Source organism: Triturus cristatus, chromosome 3_2 (genome assembly GCF_964204655.1).
Source record: "Triturus cristatus chromosome 3_2, aTriCri1.1, whole genome shotgun sequence".
In the NCBI taxonomy this organism is placed as follows: Eukaryota; Metazoa; Chordata; class Amphibia; order Caudata; family Salamandridae; genus Triturus; species Triturus cristatus.
In genome coordinates, this window is record NC_140584.1 from 900,330,603 (window position 1) to 900,347,535 (window position 16,933).

Here is a 16,933-nt window from a genome sequence, read left to right on the forward strand (position 1 = left end):
GTGCATGTCCTTCTCTTGTGGTGCAGCAGAAACATGTGTTTGTCCTACCACAGCTCTTCAATACCTCTTCTCCTAGTTTCATTTTGCCAGACAAGCTCTGGATATCGCACTTGACCAGGAAATGTTTCACTTAGCTACCTATTACCATGAGGGGATACCCTTCTAGGGAACAGTGGGGCAGGAAATGCAGAGAAAACTCTCCAAGCTTCAAAAGGGCCCTGTGACACATCTCCATACCTGAAAGTTTGATCCACTACAAAGGATCCCCGAAAGGTCCTGGCGGAGCCCTGTGATTCACATGGATGTCTGGGACATCCTCCAGCCCTCCATTTTAGGTACTACTTGAATGTACGACAAGCAAAGTGGATGCCAGTGTGGTTATGACCACATGTCACACACACTGAACACCCATCGTCTACACGCAAGAGTAATGTAGCCACCTGATATTCATCTCCTACGTGGATTGCCAAAAGACATGGTTTCTGTGGACTGACACCAATTAACAAAAAATCTAGAGAGGCCGGTAGACAAGTCTCTCTGGCACAGACAGGAAAAAATGTCTGTTATGGCACTACAGTCTTATTGCTACCACCACAATCAGTCATCTTCAAGCTGGTGAGGACGGTGCACATGATGTACCCCGGCAGACCACAGATCCCTGCTCTGGGTCATAACCCATGTCACAGAAAAGCCTTCCGCCCCCTGCTTTATTGTTGTGTATGGAAAGGCGCACCTGCAGATTTTACGAGAGCGAACTTGAGTTTAGGGCACACGCTTTCCAGATCCAGGCAGGAGACTTTTCTTAATCCTGACATCTGTGCTTTTTATGCTTACTTAGAATTTCTTGTGATGTGTTAGTGCAGGGGCATGGGCTTTCAGAAGTACGAGGGTGCCTGGGTTGTGACTGACTCTGTCCCAGCACTTGTTGACCATTCAGATTCAAGACCGAGATGACTGATCTTTCCGCCGCTCAGCCGCCCAGCACCACTAACCAGTAACTGTTCTGACATAAATTAGTCTGAACCAGCCCATGAGTGACTGGCCCATACCCAGCACTGGTGGCTTTTTACAGGTCATTCTGGCATGTAGATATATTCCTCACTGCTGCCAGCCTGCCTGTGGTAATGCTACCCCGAAGGATTCTGCTTCAACTCTGCCCAGGCGATTCTGATAGATAGAAGAAAAAGGGGCAGCTAGGTGGGCTCCGTTACTGCACCACCTAAAATACTCACACATGTATTTCTTAACACCAGTATTGCCCTCCTCAAATGAACAGCTGCCAAAAAGTCACAAATCATACATGAAGGAACACAGATGATGAGGCAACACATAAGCAAGGAAGACCAATTAGACATCAAATCAACTATTGGGGTCATTTCCAATATTATTCGAAGAGTCCAGTGTTGCTTGAATGTTTCTTTTTATTTTCTCTCTTGAAAGTATAGCAAACAGACGCAACCAACGTGTGGATATCGCACTTGGTATATAACTCTAAGCAGACATTATTTGGCAATTCTATAGCTCAAAATTGGCCATTAATGTTGCTGTGATTGACTGCTTCCCAACTCTTTCAACCATACAGAAGCAGATTCGGAAGAGTCAGTCATTCCTGCAATATTATAGTGCAAACTATTAGCAGGGCAGGTATGTTCTACCTAAAGGCATGTTTACTAAAACCAACTCCGGTGACTCCTTTGAGCAGAACCCTGACACACAAGCGTGTTTTTTACTGTTCATGGGCTAGCAGGCGATATTAATATCTGTTACATTTACCTGCTTGTTAAAAGGCCAAAAAAGGATTCTCTTAGCAAATATTAGGCGTGGGAGGACAGTGGATTTATTAAGGCTCTGCATGTGTGTAAAACTTTGCGTGCCCTTTAAGACTTCACTTAGAATGTGTCGTTTGATGTTTGTAAAAGTTTTTTAGCCAAGTAAGGCCAAACTATTCATGTACCTGGGAAGAGCCCTGATTTCAGGTACAGTGTGAATATGGCAGACCCTTTCAAGTCAATGCAACTGCAGCTAGAAGCTAGTAATAATGTGCAACTGCAAATCAAGCAGGCAGCATCGCCTCATAGGGGTTAGCAGGGATGCTCGGTTTTTCACTTCACAATGCTAGGTATTAGAGAGACCCTGATGAGCATCGTTTTGTGAGGAATTGAAAGTTAGGGGTTTTCATTTTAGTGAAGTTGTGTAAAGTTTTGCCATTTAAAGGTTATCCTAATTAAATGTCTTGCATTGTCTAGGCAACGGCTCCCTGCAAGATTCCTAAAACGCAGGCGTCTTCAAACTTACTGGCATTGGCAAGATGCCAGGGCGTGGGGGATACCGCTTCCTCGAAGGACATGCCAGACCAAAGGGAGTTCTCCCACTTTCTCTGTGCCCATGGAGCAGAGAGGCACGCAACTGGTGAATACTGCAAGACAACGTTTGGAAGGTAAGTACTCTTTTCCCTTTCAGACCCCACTTGTAAATCTGCTAACCGGTCCGCTCACGCCCTCTTGACCAATAAACTGCCCAGTAACCTTCAGGGCTCCTGCAACTCAGCTGCCCTGAGCGGGAAGGTTACGCGTCACTTGGATATCACAAAATTCCAAAAAAATGATAGCAAAACTGCAGTTTTACTAGGGAATTATCACGCAGTAGACCGAAGTAGTCAACATATGGCAGAGCAGATCCCGATTCTTTTACTGTTGCTGTATTGGCAGAGAAGGCCTGTAGGTGGCCCTGTAGCGAGACGTTTGTTTGTGTGCTGTGTCATCAGACACACTTCCCCTTGCTTTGTCTGTTGCTATGATGAAACTCTTCTCTTGCAGCGCGAGGAAATGCAGCAGGTTTTTGTTTGCTGAGATCGCGGTTTTTTGGCGGTAACCATATAGGCGTCTGGATGGCGTCTCTCGGTGAGGGCCAGTTCTTTTGAAACCTTCGTGTTGTGCAATCCGTGTGCTTCTTGGCACAGGATCAATTCTCTGTAGACACATCTAAGGTTCACTGCGGATTTTAACTTTGGCTGTATACGGGGTTAGCCCTTGTCAGAGCACAGACTGTGACGCAGTCGTTAATTCTTGTTGTGGGAACAACCTCACGGACAGCTGCTGTGTATGAGTGCCCAACGAGGAGTTGGTGTGCTAATCTTGGCCTCGTGGTGTTATTAATCTGTACAGTTTCGTAATTCAGTTTCTCAGTGCTTTTGGTGCTAATTGTTCTGGGGAAAGAATGATTTTGGGAATTCTGTCGTCTTTTTCCTAGTTCACATTACTGTTCTGGCATGGTTTAATTTCAGTGGAAGGCAGGAGATTTGATATTTTGGTAATTGGAGACAAGTTTGGAATAGATTTGCAGTGTTAATTAAATAATGCTTTGTTATCATGAATAAATGTATAAATATTGTTTTAAAATAATGAGTTTCCGTTTAAGGTTACGCTCCGTTAGCATATCGCGAAACTGAATTGAGATTTACTGTATGGCCTACAGTGGATTGTGTTATTTTCCATTTTCCTAATGAGCTTGTTTGTAGCTGTGCTGGTCCTATCATACCTTTGGCACGTGTCACGCTTTTTGTGGACAGAGAAGTAGGTAGAAATTGTGCAAAATATTTGCTAGACTGGTCCCTACTTAAGATGCAGTGTCATTGGATATGTGAAGTCCTGACATGGCAGAGGTGCAGTATTTTGCAAACAGTCTCCTCTCGATGGGTGTTTGCAATGGATGCAAACAATCCCATGTGCTGAATTGATCAATAAACTTAAGGGTGGAAAGCCAGCATCTGAGATCAGGTATTTATTTTCAAGTGACATGACACGAGGCTTCTGGCAGACGAGGGCCTGACGTCTTTCCACGAATGAGCAGTACATTCAAGTGTGTGGGTCTATAGAACATATACTTGAATCTCAGTCACTGAATCACACACTTGGATCCCGTCATCTGTGTGCTATAGGGCAACGCTGAGGAAGATTTTAGCTGTTCTTCCCTTTACAAGTGTTAAGTTGCTCAGTCCCTAGGATGCGGTGAACCCCCTCTACTGGGTAAGTAAAATATTCTTTTGTTTTTCTGCACAGGTCAGTGAGCGCAGGGAAACTGTCAGACCAGCAGGCCAGACCATCGCTTGGTGTCCATTTTTATCAGGGAAGCACCGACAGTCTCAACGCCGAACGCCCAATGGACACAGGTAGGGCCTGCTCATCTCTTCTAGGGCCAGTGAATGTGCAATTCCCCATTACCTTTTCGGCTCCCTTGACCATAAAAAAAATCCCACCCATAAAGGTTTCATTTTGAAATTATTGGAGGGTCCTGATGCCATGGGCTCATGGCTGCACTTGGAGAAGTTGAAAGTGGACTCGGCAAATATTTTCACATTAATTTTATGGCTGAAGTTGTATCGACTTAATTTCCAGCGCTTTGAACTATCCTTGTGATAAGTATAGTGGCTTGAATGAATTTTGTTCATGCTGCGTGATTTCAGGCCCTTTATTTGATTAAACGCGTAGCATTATGCGATCTTGGTTCATGCTGTTTATTTTACTATAGGAAATGTGTTCAGCTGTGAATTAAGAGCACCTAGACGCGGCTCCTGGCGGCACAGCCGGTCTTCTAAAATATTGGATCTGCGAGCTCTGTGAGGCCGCAGTACAGGCTATTGTGTGATAGATAATATGTGGATTTTCTTCTGAAATGTGTTCTGGAACAAGAATGTCTAAAAAAAATATCAGACAAGATTAACTGCAGAGCTTGACTAGCTATTAATTGACAAATTATTTTTTGTTTCATCAGAGTAGCTTTACAAATGGTCTCATTCCGACTGTTACAGAATGACCATGTGGTAAAGTCACCCCGGGGCAAATCAGTTATGCGTTTGACAGGTTAGAATGGGGAATAACGTGCTAATTTCCAGCACTTCCCGGTGACACTTGGGGGAATTTAAATGGGGGAACACTCGAGGATTGGTAATAACCTTCACCTTGCGGCACTATTTGTGTGCAGCAGAGGGCAGATTGTGGCCCTTCTTCCTATGTCCCCACCGCTGGTGTGACATCTTGAGTTACGAATTCACTTGGCTCTCTTTAGCTGGAATTAATTTCAACTTTCCGTGGCAGTGATGGGAACAAAAAAATGGTTCAGTAGGGTTCGTGCCCTCAACGGGTATAATATACATCTAACCCGTCCGATGCAAGGTAATGATAAAACAACTTCAGCAACTTCACGTAGGGGTCTCTCAGCGTAAAGAAAAGCATTGTATTATTGCAATGTTATCATTAGCTAATCATAATCATCCCCCATCAGGGCAGTCATATTTTCCACAATAAATCGAACTTTTCAGGTTAGGTGTGTTTTTCTTCTTCTTTAGTAAAGACAGGTGCTGAAGCTGCAGTGTATGGGAACCTGTCACGCTTGGATCTGCTGCCACCTCGTGGCAGGATCTAGAAAGACTTCTTGGTGTCACTACAAGGCTTGCCATATAGCCTAAGGAACACCTTGCCCAAACTCTCCCCTGACCTTTACTTAGCAGTGATGTATTCCTTCTCACCTGCCATGCTAGGGGCCTGAGAGATCTTTAGGGGCTTACGTCGGTAGTCGCGCAATTTATTGGACATGATTTCAGACAGCTACATGATTGCTGAAAGACTTTTTTTTCTTCACAACTCTTTTAGGGTGTTGCGGCAGTGCTGTGGGGACTCCCCCAATGACAACAGGAATAAACCCCAAGGTGGTGATGTTTACAGTGGGGTCCCCGCCTAATAGCTCCACGCCACCCACCTGCACCCACATGGTCATGAGAGCGAGGACAACTTCTGGTAAGACAAGGGTCATGCTATGTTTCAGCGCGGAGGCAGAAAGGGATGTCATGTGAACTCAGTGACAGACTCTCACAGTGTAGGCACTTGCCACTGATAGGCAAATAGAGCTAGGGGTACGTCTGCCATGTGTCAGGCTTTACCTACAAGCACTTGGTGCTGCCACCTGCCCTGCCTTTCAGAGGCACATGCAAGTAGGAAAGGCAGGACATTTGTCTGGGAGTTAGTGCTCACTTTTTGCAGACTCCTGGGGTCATTAGTAGGTGACCTCCAGAGGTGCCACCTTGGGAGCGTGGGCTCCAGCATTGTGCTTGCTCGGTTATGCAAACTGTGTATGCCTTGTACATAAAATTTTAATCGTAAAAGGCACGTTTGGGTATTTATGAGGCATTATGTCAATCTGAGCTCTCCTCTTTCATTGTACAGTTCACCATTTCTTCTGGGGATGATATTGAGTTAGAAGGTCCAGTTCTCCCTCCCTGTTGGGCAGTACCCTTTTTGTTGTGGGTGGGTCGTTCCTCAGGGTTAGGACCTTCCATGCCACTATATCAAAGTTTGTTAAGGAGGGTCAGTGCTTCCTCCCAATCGATTTGAATATATCATTGTTCCATTATCCAGATATTCTGCACTGTAATAAATATGAATACCGCTTCTAGTGTGTGGTCTCAGAATGTATTCACAGTTGAAATTTTACATCATTTCTTCATACATAGAATGTTCCACAGATGTCGAAGCAGCCGGCACGTCTTGCCTCCCCTATTGGTCCATTAGCGTGGAGCTTTCTCAAGGCTGCAGGAGATATAATGGGATATAGTAAGTCATAAATTGCAACTGGGATCAAGTGAGTCTATCACCAAGTGCAAAGTGAGGGAAGCGAAGACTAAACACCTGTATCACGCTCCATGAGGATACATCTAAGAAGGTGCTTCACAGTTAGAATCAATTGGCAAATACGAATGATGTATTGGGGTTCAAAAAGGTGCGGCCAGTTGATTGCAACCCAGGATAATCCAGGCAGATAGCTTTTTGTTCAAAGTAATGTTAGAGAATGGAGCTGGCAGAATTAATATTATCATGGGGTTAGTAATGTCAAGTGGTTAAAGTAGTCAAGGTCTAACTGTAAGGCCCCATAGTTGATGGTCAGGATGCTTATCACGGTGGAGATGCCCAAGTTCCAGGAGTGGTGGTTACTAGTATGGGAGTTGGGTTTGACATATTTATGTAACATTCTTGTCAACACTAGCATGTGTATATAGAAAAGACAAAGCAAGATACTCATAGGTAAAACCACACATCAACAATGAGGCAATCTCTGTTATAAATGTCCCACAACGGTCCGCAGTGCTCTCAGATTATCCAGGATTGGGATATCTTTCATAGATTCACATGCCTTAATCATTCCCCGCCGTCGAGACGGGAGTCACACGGTACAATAATCAAGCAGTACTCAAGTAATGCCTTGGTCTATAATGGCCCTCAGCCATATTATATTTAGCCTATCTATGTCCTTTTAACCCCTTCGCCGCGGCAGGAATTCTGCCGCTGCGCTGGGGGGGGGGGGGGAGGTTTGGAGGCAGCGCGGTGGCGCTGTGCTCGTGACGGAACCACTCCGTCACGAGCCACGGTTGAGCTGTGCTCATGACGGAGTGGTTCCGTCACGTCTCCGCCCACTGCGCTAATCGCCCGCACAGGCGGGGAATTAGCGCCGCGTGGGCGGAGCGGCCGCCAACGGCCGTAGCATGACGGAACCACTCCGTCATGAGCACAGCGCAACCGTGGCTCATGACGGAGTGGTTCCGTCATGAGCGGGTAAGGGGTTAAAAAAGGACTAAATGTTGAATGCAGACAAGCAGCTGCTAGCACCCTCTAGAACCTTCCCAGCAGAGTCAGTTTCCTTCAGATTTTCACCGCAGGTCGTGTGTGAAGGGAGTCTCCCTGAGTTCTACTCAGTTTTTTTAACCTTTCAGGTTTTTTCTTCAAAATGTCTAGTCATTATGTCTGATAAGAAAGGACTCTTTAGGCCCTATTAGACCTGTAGCAAGAACAGAGTTCATGTTGACGATCCTCACAAGGACTACGTTTACTGCCTCCACCCAGCTCATGAGGTAGAACAGTGCAAAATCTGTCGCACTTTCTCTTCTAAGACCTTAAGAGACAGAGAGGAGAGGCTGCTTCTGTGGTTACAGTCCACTAAGCACCGAAATTCATCGGAGGAGGACAGTGATGGTTCACCTAGACCCCATAAAAGAGCAAGGTCTGAGGAGAAAGATTCAGGAGAGGGCAGGAAACACCTTAAACCCTCTCCATAAAGCAAGTGCTTGAGAAAGGAGAAACATTCTGATGTTTCCTTTGAGCCTTCATCTTCTGTTTCCTCTATCCCTCTGAAGAAAGAAAAGCAGCAGCACAGAGCCTCTTCATCAGATCCTGGAAAGAGCAGGATTGAAAAATCCCCATCGACGACGACACCGTCGACGACAGCCACTGGGTCGTCGACGACAGTAAGTGAACAATTACGTAGTCGGCCCTGTTTGCATCAAGCATGATGACGACCATGGCCATCTGTGGACCCATACTGTCGACGAAGATATTGTCGACACAGTCTTCATAGACGTCTGCCCCGTCTTGGCAGTCGGTGAGAATTACATTGACGAAGCCGTTGAAGATACCGTCAACGTCTACACTGTCTACTCCACTTCTGTCACTGACAGCGACACTGTCAACGACCATATCGAAGACGCCACCGTCGACGATGATTAGGGTGACGAAGAAATATTTTCATCCTGAAATGTCAGTTTATAGTAAAATCTCCCCTTTGCCTCCGTTGCACCTTTTGGCTCTTCAGGAGTCTGATGAGGATGAAGAGGAAGATGATGGTGGTACAGCACACAGTCCTTCGGAGCTGCACGTGAAGTGCAAGGATTTTGACGATGACTACGAGGACCAGCAATACTACCAGCCATATCTGGCACTGCAGCGTCGTCATCAACGCTACAAATATCAAGAACATCGCCCGAGAGAGATGACTCATCTGCCGCCAACTTTAATTTAAGATCTTCAAGCTATGCTAGTAGATTACAAGCAAAGATTTCCTTCTCAAGATGTTTCCAAGGAACTACCGGCTCAAACGCAAGCCCTTGAGAAACCCAGTTCACCAGCAGCATCTACAGTGCCATGACCTTTAACGCAAGATGCTGATCCAGTCGACCCTTCGTCTTCGAACGAAGAGCGAGAAGAAGGCAAAATCCCAGATCCAGCTGCTGAACCTTGGGAGGACTACATTATTCCTACTCCTTCCCCTCCGTCACACCATCCAGCGGATTCCCCGCCAGAAGACATAAGGGGTTTCCACAACTTAATGGAGAGGGCTTCTAATAGAGTCCATCTCCCCATGGAAATCAAACATACAGACTGCTTCCTGTATGACTTTAAAGAGGAAGCTAGAAAGCCAATGCGCACAATTCCAATTATTGACTACATTTGGCAAGAGGATGTAAAGATAATGATGACCCCGGCAACAATACCACCAGTGCTTTCTCGCATAGAGAAAAAGTGCAGAGCCCCAGAAAATTCCCCTTCTTGTCGGACAGGCCATCCGAAACCGGATTCTGTTATTTCACAGGCGGCACAAAGGAGATCTAAGAACCCAACCACCCCGATCTCCACTCCTCCAGACAAAGAAGGGCGTAAGCTTGACATTATGGGAAAGCGTTTCTCCACCATGGCTGCAACTACTATTAAGGCGGCCAACGCTTTGGCTATCGGACGCTACAATAGACAAATGTGGTCTGATATTGCTTCTCTACTAGACCTGATTCCTGAGGACAGAAAGCAGGAAGCTAGAAAGATCCTCACAGAACGAGAACGGACAGCCGCAGAGACAATCGATTGCGCCATGGGCATAGCCAACAAGGGGTTCCGCCAACTGGCAGGGGTGGCTGTATTAAGACACCAAGGCTGGTTATAAGCAACCACATTTAGACCAGAGGTCCAGTCAAAGGTTCTGGATATGGCATTTGATGGGGACACTTTATTTGGCAAACATATAGATGAACTGCTTCTATCCATCAAAAAGGACACAGATAACACTAAATCCTTAGGTTCCCTCCAATACAGGGACATACCGTTCAGAGGGGCAAAAGGACGTGGTTTTTCCACTTACAGAGGAAACTACCAAAGTGTGCAACAATACCAGCTCTATCAGACACAATATAGGCAATCCTACCAACCTGCTGCCTACTGTCGACCGACTACGGCTGGTTTCTCTCGCCAATGGGGCCAAAAGAGAACATCGACCTAAGGCAGGGACAATGGAAGAAAACAATGATTTTAACTGGGTACCAGCTTCCCCCTCACTTCCCCTCCCGTGGGTGCAAAGATATCCAGTTTCCTCCAGCAATTGGAGAGTATAACATTGGACCGTTGGGTACTGGATTTGATCACCATCGGTCACACACTGGAGTTCGTACAAAAACCTCCAACTACGCCACCCAGGGGAACCCCTCCCCCTAGTCTTCACTTATTGCAGAAGGCAACGAAAGTTATGCTTGCAAAAGGAGCCATAGAGAAAGTTCCAGCTCTGCAAAGATGGCAAGGTTTCTGCTCCTGTTTCTTCTTGATTATGAAAAAGTCAGGGGAATTAAGACCTATTTTGGATCTCAGAAAGTTAAACAAGTTCCTGAGGAAACAAACTTTCAGGATGGTAACTGACCGAGATCTTACGACGCCTCAACAAAGGAAATTTAATGGCCTCCCTTGGTTTGGAAGATGCATATTTCCACATCTTCATTCATCGGCAGCATTGAAAATTCCTCAGATTTGCGGTGGATGGTACCCACTACCAATTCAAGGTTCTCCTTTTCTGCCTCACATCGGCACCCAGGATATTTACAAAATGCCTGGTGCTTGTGGCGGCAGCTCTACGTTCTCAAGGCCATCAAGTATTCCCATACTTGGACGACTGGCTTTTAAAGACTTCTACGGCAAAACAAGCGTCCATAACCACCAATGCTTGTTTACGGCTGTTCAGCAAACTGGAGTTGACAGTCAACGTCACAAAGTCCTCTTTTTTTCCCAATCAAATAGCACCATTCCTGGGAGCCATTCTTGTCGGAAGAACGTCAAACCCGACGACGTCTTTTGGTTATGGCCATATCAAGAAAAAAGTCAGTTTAAGGAAGGAAGTACAAGTCGCTACTAGGGATGTGCTCTTCAGCGGTCGACTTGGTTCCCTTGGCCAGACTCAAAATGAGACCTCTTCAGGAAGAATTACAAAAACAATGGCTTCAAACATCGGGATTATTCGAAGACATCATTCGCGTTACTCAGGCCATGAAGATAACAATGAAATGGCGATACCACACCTCAAACCTTTCTAAAGGGTTGACTTTCTTACAAGACATACCAGATTTCATCCTAACAATGTATGCCTACATGGACGGCTGGGGAGGCTATTTGCAGGACCTTCAAATTCAATGTAAATGGTTCAATTCCCAAAAACAAAGTCATATCAACAGCCTTGAGTTGAAGGCCATATTCCTCTCCTTGCAGGCATTCCTGCTGAGGATCGCAGGCGCCTCCGTACTGGTCCGTACAGACAACACGACCAGTATGTTCTACATAAACAAACCGGGAGGAACAAAATCTCTCACACTTTCGCTTGAAGAGCAGGAACTGTGGAGTTTGGCAACAGAACACTGGATCTCTCTGAGCCGAGCATGTTCCAGGTTTACACAACACGCTGGCCGATGCGCTCAGCAGTACTACAGACAATTGCCACAAATGGGACCTCAATCAATTCTAGTTGGATGGATTATTTGCTCTATGGGGGAAACCAGCTCTGGACTGTTTGCCACGAACATCAACACCAAATGCCGGTCCTATGCCAGCAGGTACCCCCTCCCGGGGTCTCAGAGTAATGCTCTTTCGATGCGATGGTCAGAGATATATGACTACGCTTTCCCCCCATCCCATTGATTCCCAGAGAACTGACCAAAATGAAGCTGGAAGGATGTCCCCTGATTCTCATCGTGCCCAGGTGGGCCAGGCAACATTGGTTTCCGGAACTTCGTCACCTCTCAGACACGAGACCTATTCGTCTACTGCTGTTTCCTTCTCTTTTGTCCAGGGACGACGGTCAAGTGCACCATCCGAATTCGGGGTCTCTGCACTTACATGCCTGGCTCCTGAATTCTTGGAGTCTGAAGACCTGAGCATTTCTCAAGAGTGTAGAGATATTCTCTAAAGATCTACAGAGGAAAGCACCGACAAGACATACAAACTTAAATGGAAGAGATTCTGTGTCTTGTGCAAATTAAATGACCTTCATCCATTTCAAATATCCCTACAACAGATTTTGCCATATCTTCTCTCTTTGGCAAAATCAGGTTTAGCCTTCTCTTCGGTTAAGGTGCATCTGGCTTCCATCTCTCGCTATAGAAGAGCTTCCAGTGGCACTTCTCTTTGTGCCTCAAGCCTTATCAAACAATTCATGAAGGGGCTGTTCTGTGCTTTCCCTTCAGTGCGAGCACCTCCACCGGAATGGAACTTAAACGTGGTACTTGCACAACTCATGAAAAGACCATTTGAACTCATTCATAAAGCTGAACTGAAATACCTCACATGGAAAGTCGCCCTTCTGGCCTTCAGCTCAGCCAGGAGGGTAAGCGAAATCCAGGCATTCACAATTAGGGAATCCTTTTTAATATTTAAGGAGAATGCTGTGATTCTAAGGACTAATACCACGTTTATCCCTAAAGTGCCTTCTCAGATCCATCTCAATGAACCGGTTATACTCCGGTCCTATATTCCACAACCATCAACGCCTGCAAAGCAGGCGCTACATACACTTGATGTCAAACGCTGCCTCAAGTTCTATTTTCAGAGAATAAAGGACATTCGAAAAACTGATCAATAGCTTTTTGCCTATGACCAAGCAGAGAAGGTTCCACTCATACCTTCATGCAGCACTACTGCCTAAAATCCGCACAAGATGCAGATGCAGCGGTGGGCCAGGCAATACTTAGCCACCTTTTCCATTAAGGTAAGCCTCTTTCTAGCCCTTGGAAAGAGTCCTTTGTGTGTTTTTTATGGTGGTTGCAAATACTGCTGTATTTATCTATCGATCGATCGATCTATCTATCTATCGATCTATCATATCTAAGTAAAGTGTACTATTGGTTACGCTATTCTTTTATCCCCTCTCGCTAAGACTGTGTATTTGAGGATGTTGTTGCATAAATTATGTTTTACCATGCTTTTAAGAGTATATTCTGCGCATACATTCACATTCATTATGCACAGATATAACCCTCAGGGGCTTTTTTCTTGTTACCTAAAGAATTACAGGGTTTACTATGTGTTAAAAGTCTTCCACCATCTGCAACACAGCAACTGAAAAATTGGAGGTAACTGCTTGCTATTCTGATTCAGATATGTGAATCTATGAAAGATACCCCAATACTGGATAAGAAAATAAGTTACTTACCTGTAACTACGGTTATCCAGTATTGGTATCTTTCATAGACTCACATGCACCCACCCTCCTGCCCGTAGAGGTTGTTTCCCGAAAGCATTAAGACACTCACTTCTCACTTGTGCTGGGAAAATCTGAAGGAAACTGCCTCTGCTGGGAAGGTTCTAGAGGGTGCGAGCAGCTGATTGGCTGCATTCAACATTTAGTCCTTTTTTAAAAAGGACATATATAGGCTATATATAACATGGCTCAGAGCCATTATAACATATGGCATTACTTGAGTACTGCTTGATTATTGTACCCTGGGACTCCCATCTTGATGACGGGGAATGATTAAGGCATGTGAATCTATGAAAGATACCAATACTGGATAACTGTAGTTACAGGTAAGTAACTTATTTTCTTTTCCGTTCTGTCCATGCTACAAGTATGCCTTGTTTTTTTTGTAATATTATCCCATTATCTGCTACATATATTGCTTTGTTTTTGTTAAGATGTAGTGAGTGTGTTAGACCTGGCATCATTGTCGTGGGTCTGCCTTCCTCTCTACTCTCCCTATTTTTTATATTGACTGGATTTAGATGTTCTGGGCGCCGTGCCACTGCTACTCATTGCCACAGCGCAAATGCTCCCTGCATATAAATGAATTGTATGAATAAGGATAGCCATAATGCCTACATCTGTGTAGCCTGTTTCAATAGCGAGTTACCCTCCATTTCACTGTCGCTACTGCGAAACGATCCATTCTCATAGGCCAGGATGGGCCGGTTAAAAGATTACTTTCTATCATCCTATCTGTCCCTAGGAACCTAATAGGAACTTCGAGTTTGGTATGTTTGTGTGTGCAGGACATTGAGGGGCACCTTTTGGTAAGGACCGTTTGTATGTTACACGTTTTAAAATACCTTTCCTGAAAACGCGGTAGTTTGTGGCCTAAGCTTTACTGTAGGCTGTTGATAGTATGTGTATTGGCCGTCAGGTTTTGGAGCAGCGGGGCCAGCTGGGTCAGACCTGGATGGAGAGAGAGATCGGTATTCAGAGCATGAGGAGGGGTGACTCTTTGATCCGAGCAGAGCTGCGCCTGGCAAGGTGAATGATGGCTCCACCTCCCACTGGGTGTCTGATAGCAGACCCCCTCATTCTGAAAGGGCAGGATGTCGCCTCGTAAACCAAGTGCTCCCCGACCCCACCGAACTGGTTCTGACTGGAGTCTGTGATTTGTGACCTTAGAGAACAAAGACTTTTTAGGTATAAAATGCTGCGCTGGAACTTTGTCCAAGTGTGTTCCTTCTGGATGTCAAGACGAAACTCTGTCCGAGCGGACCGAGGAAAGGACTTTGAAACTTTCACCAAGCTTGCCGAAGAAATTACCCGAGGGTCTAAATCGAGAGCGCCTCCTGCAGAAGTCTCAGGGACATTAGACTTCACCCTACTTGCAGGTGAGGCCTCCGTAGAGTAATCCGGTGCCTCTAGTTCTTCTGTGAGGACCTCGGACTAAGCATCTTTGAATCTTTTTCTAAACCCGGAGCGGGCCGCTGCAGCTAAGAGAGCTGCCGCCACTGAGAGCCCGCCTAAACCTGAACCTTTGAAATCTTCTGCTAAAATCGAAGCAGGCCGCTGCAGCTAAGGAAGAGCTGCCGCCGCTCTGAGCCCGCCTAGGTCTGAACCTTTTTGCTAAACCTTAGGGGGCCGCTGCAGCTAAGGGAGAGTTGCTGCCGCTGAGAGCCCGCCTAAATCTGCACCTGCAACTCTTCCGCTGGATCTGTGTGGGCCGCCGCCGCTAAGAGCGAGCTGCCGCCGCTGAGAGCCCACCGAAACCGGCACCTCCAAGCCCTTCGCTGAACCTGTGGGGACCGCTGCAACTGAGAGAGAGTTGTAGCCGCTGAGTGTCCACCGTGGTGCCAGCCGGGCCGAGATCATCCTCTGTCCCGTGGGCCGCTGCAGCCAAGAAGAGAGCTGTAGCCACTGAGTGCCCGCACCCTTTGCTACTTGGCATCATCGTGATTTGTCCTGTGGGCCGCTGCAGCCAAGTAGAGTTGTAGCCGCTGAGTGCCCGCACCCTTTGCTACTTGGCATCATCGTGATTTGTCCCGTGCGCCGTGGCAACCAAGAAGAGAGCTGTCGCCGCTGAGTGCCCACACCCTTTTGCTACTTTGCACCATCGTGATTGGTCCAGTGGGCTGCCGCAGCTAAGAGAGAGCTGTGGCCGCTGAGCGCCCGCACCTTTGGCCAACTTTGCATCCTTGGGATTTGTCCTGTGGGCCGCTGCAGCCGAGAGAGAGCTGCTGCCGCTGTGCGCCTGCACCTTGTCCCCCCGCCCCCCTTGTTCAGGATTGTCGCTATTGTCCTGTGGGCCGCTGCAGCTAAGAGAGAGCTGCTGCGAGCCCACCACGGAGCTGCACGACGAGAATCATCGCCAGCCCGGGCCGCCACTGCCGCGTGCTGCAGCCGCTGAGCGCCCACCTGTCCAGAGTGCCAGAATCATTGTGGGTGCATACTGCGGACCTTGACCTCCAAGACTTGTGGTCGCTGGGAGTCCACCTGTCACCAACTCTGCTTCTTTGAGAAGCTGCGTGCCGTGTCCCCTTTTCAACGACCGGTATCTGGTGCACACCGGGTCACGTAGACCCGGCTCTGAACTCAGTGTGTGTCACGCTTTGGGTGAATACGTTATTGTCTTTTTGAGTCCCTATGGGGGTACGTGAATTGTAGTTGTTGAAACGGTTTAATAAGTCTTGAGTTAAACTGTTGGATAAAGATATTATTTTTATATACCTACAGGAGTCGTGTCCCTTTTGTGGTGTCATTGCTGCCTTATTGTACGTAGTCATAAACGCTTTACACACCGCCTCTGAGATAGGCCTAACTGCTCGTGCTACGTTACCACAGGGTTGAGCAGAGGTTGTCAAAGGGGGTAGCCCACTTGCCCTAACTTAGGAAGAAGGGTCCCTATTTGGACAGTGGCGCCAGCCCTGGCCAACTAGAGCCCCCCATTTCTAACAGAGTGCATTAAGCAGATCCAGCACACTGCCACAAGTGTTTCTCGAGAAACGTTTGTAACAAAGATTGCCTCATTGTTGCCTCGGCCTTTGATAAGATCATCCCTTTTCAAAGGAACCATAATTCCACTTATGGTATCTATGCCCCTTGGTATATGTCAGCTTTTAGAACGGAGAAGTCATTATGGAAGAAATTGGAAAGACAGTGAAGGTGCTTGTGACAGGGAGCTGTATTGAGCAGCACTTACATGCTACCATCGTAACATAAAGATAGCTTGGAAACTATACATCTTAGATCAAATTTCTCCGTTGAAAATCTCTTCTAAAAAGTATTTAAACTCCTAAATGATTTTGTAAACCCTTGAGCGTGTTCTCCAGCCATCCCAGTCTCTTTGTGATTCCTTGGCTAATCAGTTTGAGGAAAAAGAAAATATAATTTATCAGAATTTCTCCTGTCATCTGGAAGAGACTGGGTGTTCCTTACGTCCTCCTACCTATGGCGTCCCTAACTTTGGAAAGTTCAAAGAATTCTCCTTGGAAGCAATCCAGATGACTCTTGTTTGAGCCAAATCAGGTTCTCTGGATATTCAGCCCCCCAAGATCCCTGTTGCTCTCGCCTATCTGTTGGCTCCTGCCATACATTCGATATTAATTCTTTCGGTTAACTCTGT

General features: G+C 46.4%; 1 protein-coding gene across 1 annotated transcript in view; it reads left to right on the forward strand.

Moving 5' to 3' along the window:
• The window catches only part of ULK2 (unc-51 like autophagy activating kinase 2), a 604,281-nt gene that overhangs the window by 441,395 nt on the left and 145,953 nt on the right, over nucleotides 1-16,933 (forward strand). Inside the window, exons 19-21 of the mRNA XM_085649334.1 lie at nucleotides 2,247-2,437; nucleotides 4,059-4,168; nucleotides 5,649-5,792. Of these exons, the coding sequence (XP_085505460.1) occupies nucleotides 2,247-2,437; nucleotides 4,059-4,168; nucleotides 5,649-5,792 (445 nt within the window). The remainder of the gene's footprint in view (nucleotides 1-2,246; nucleotides 2,438-4,058; nucleotides 4,169-5,648; nucleotides 5,793-16,933) is intronic.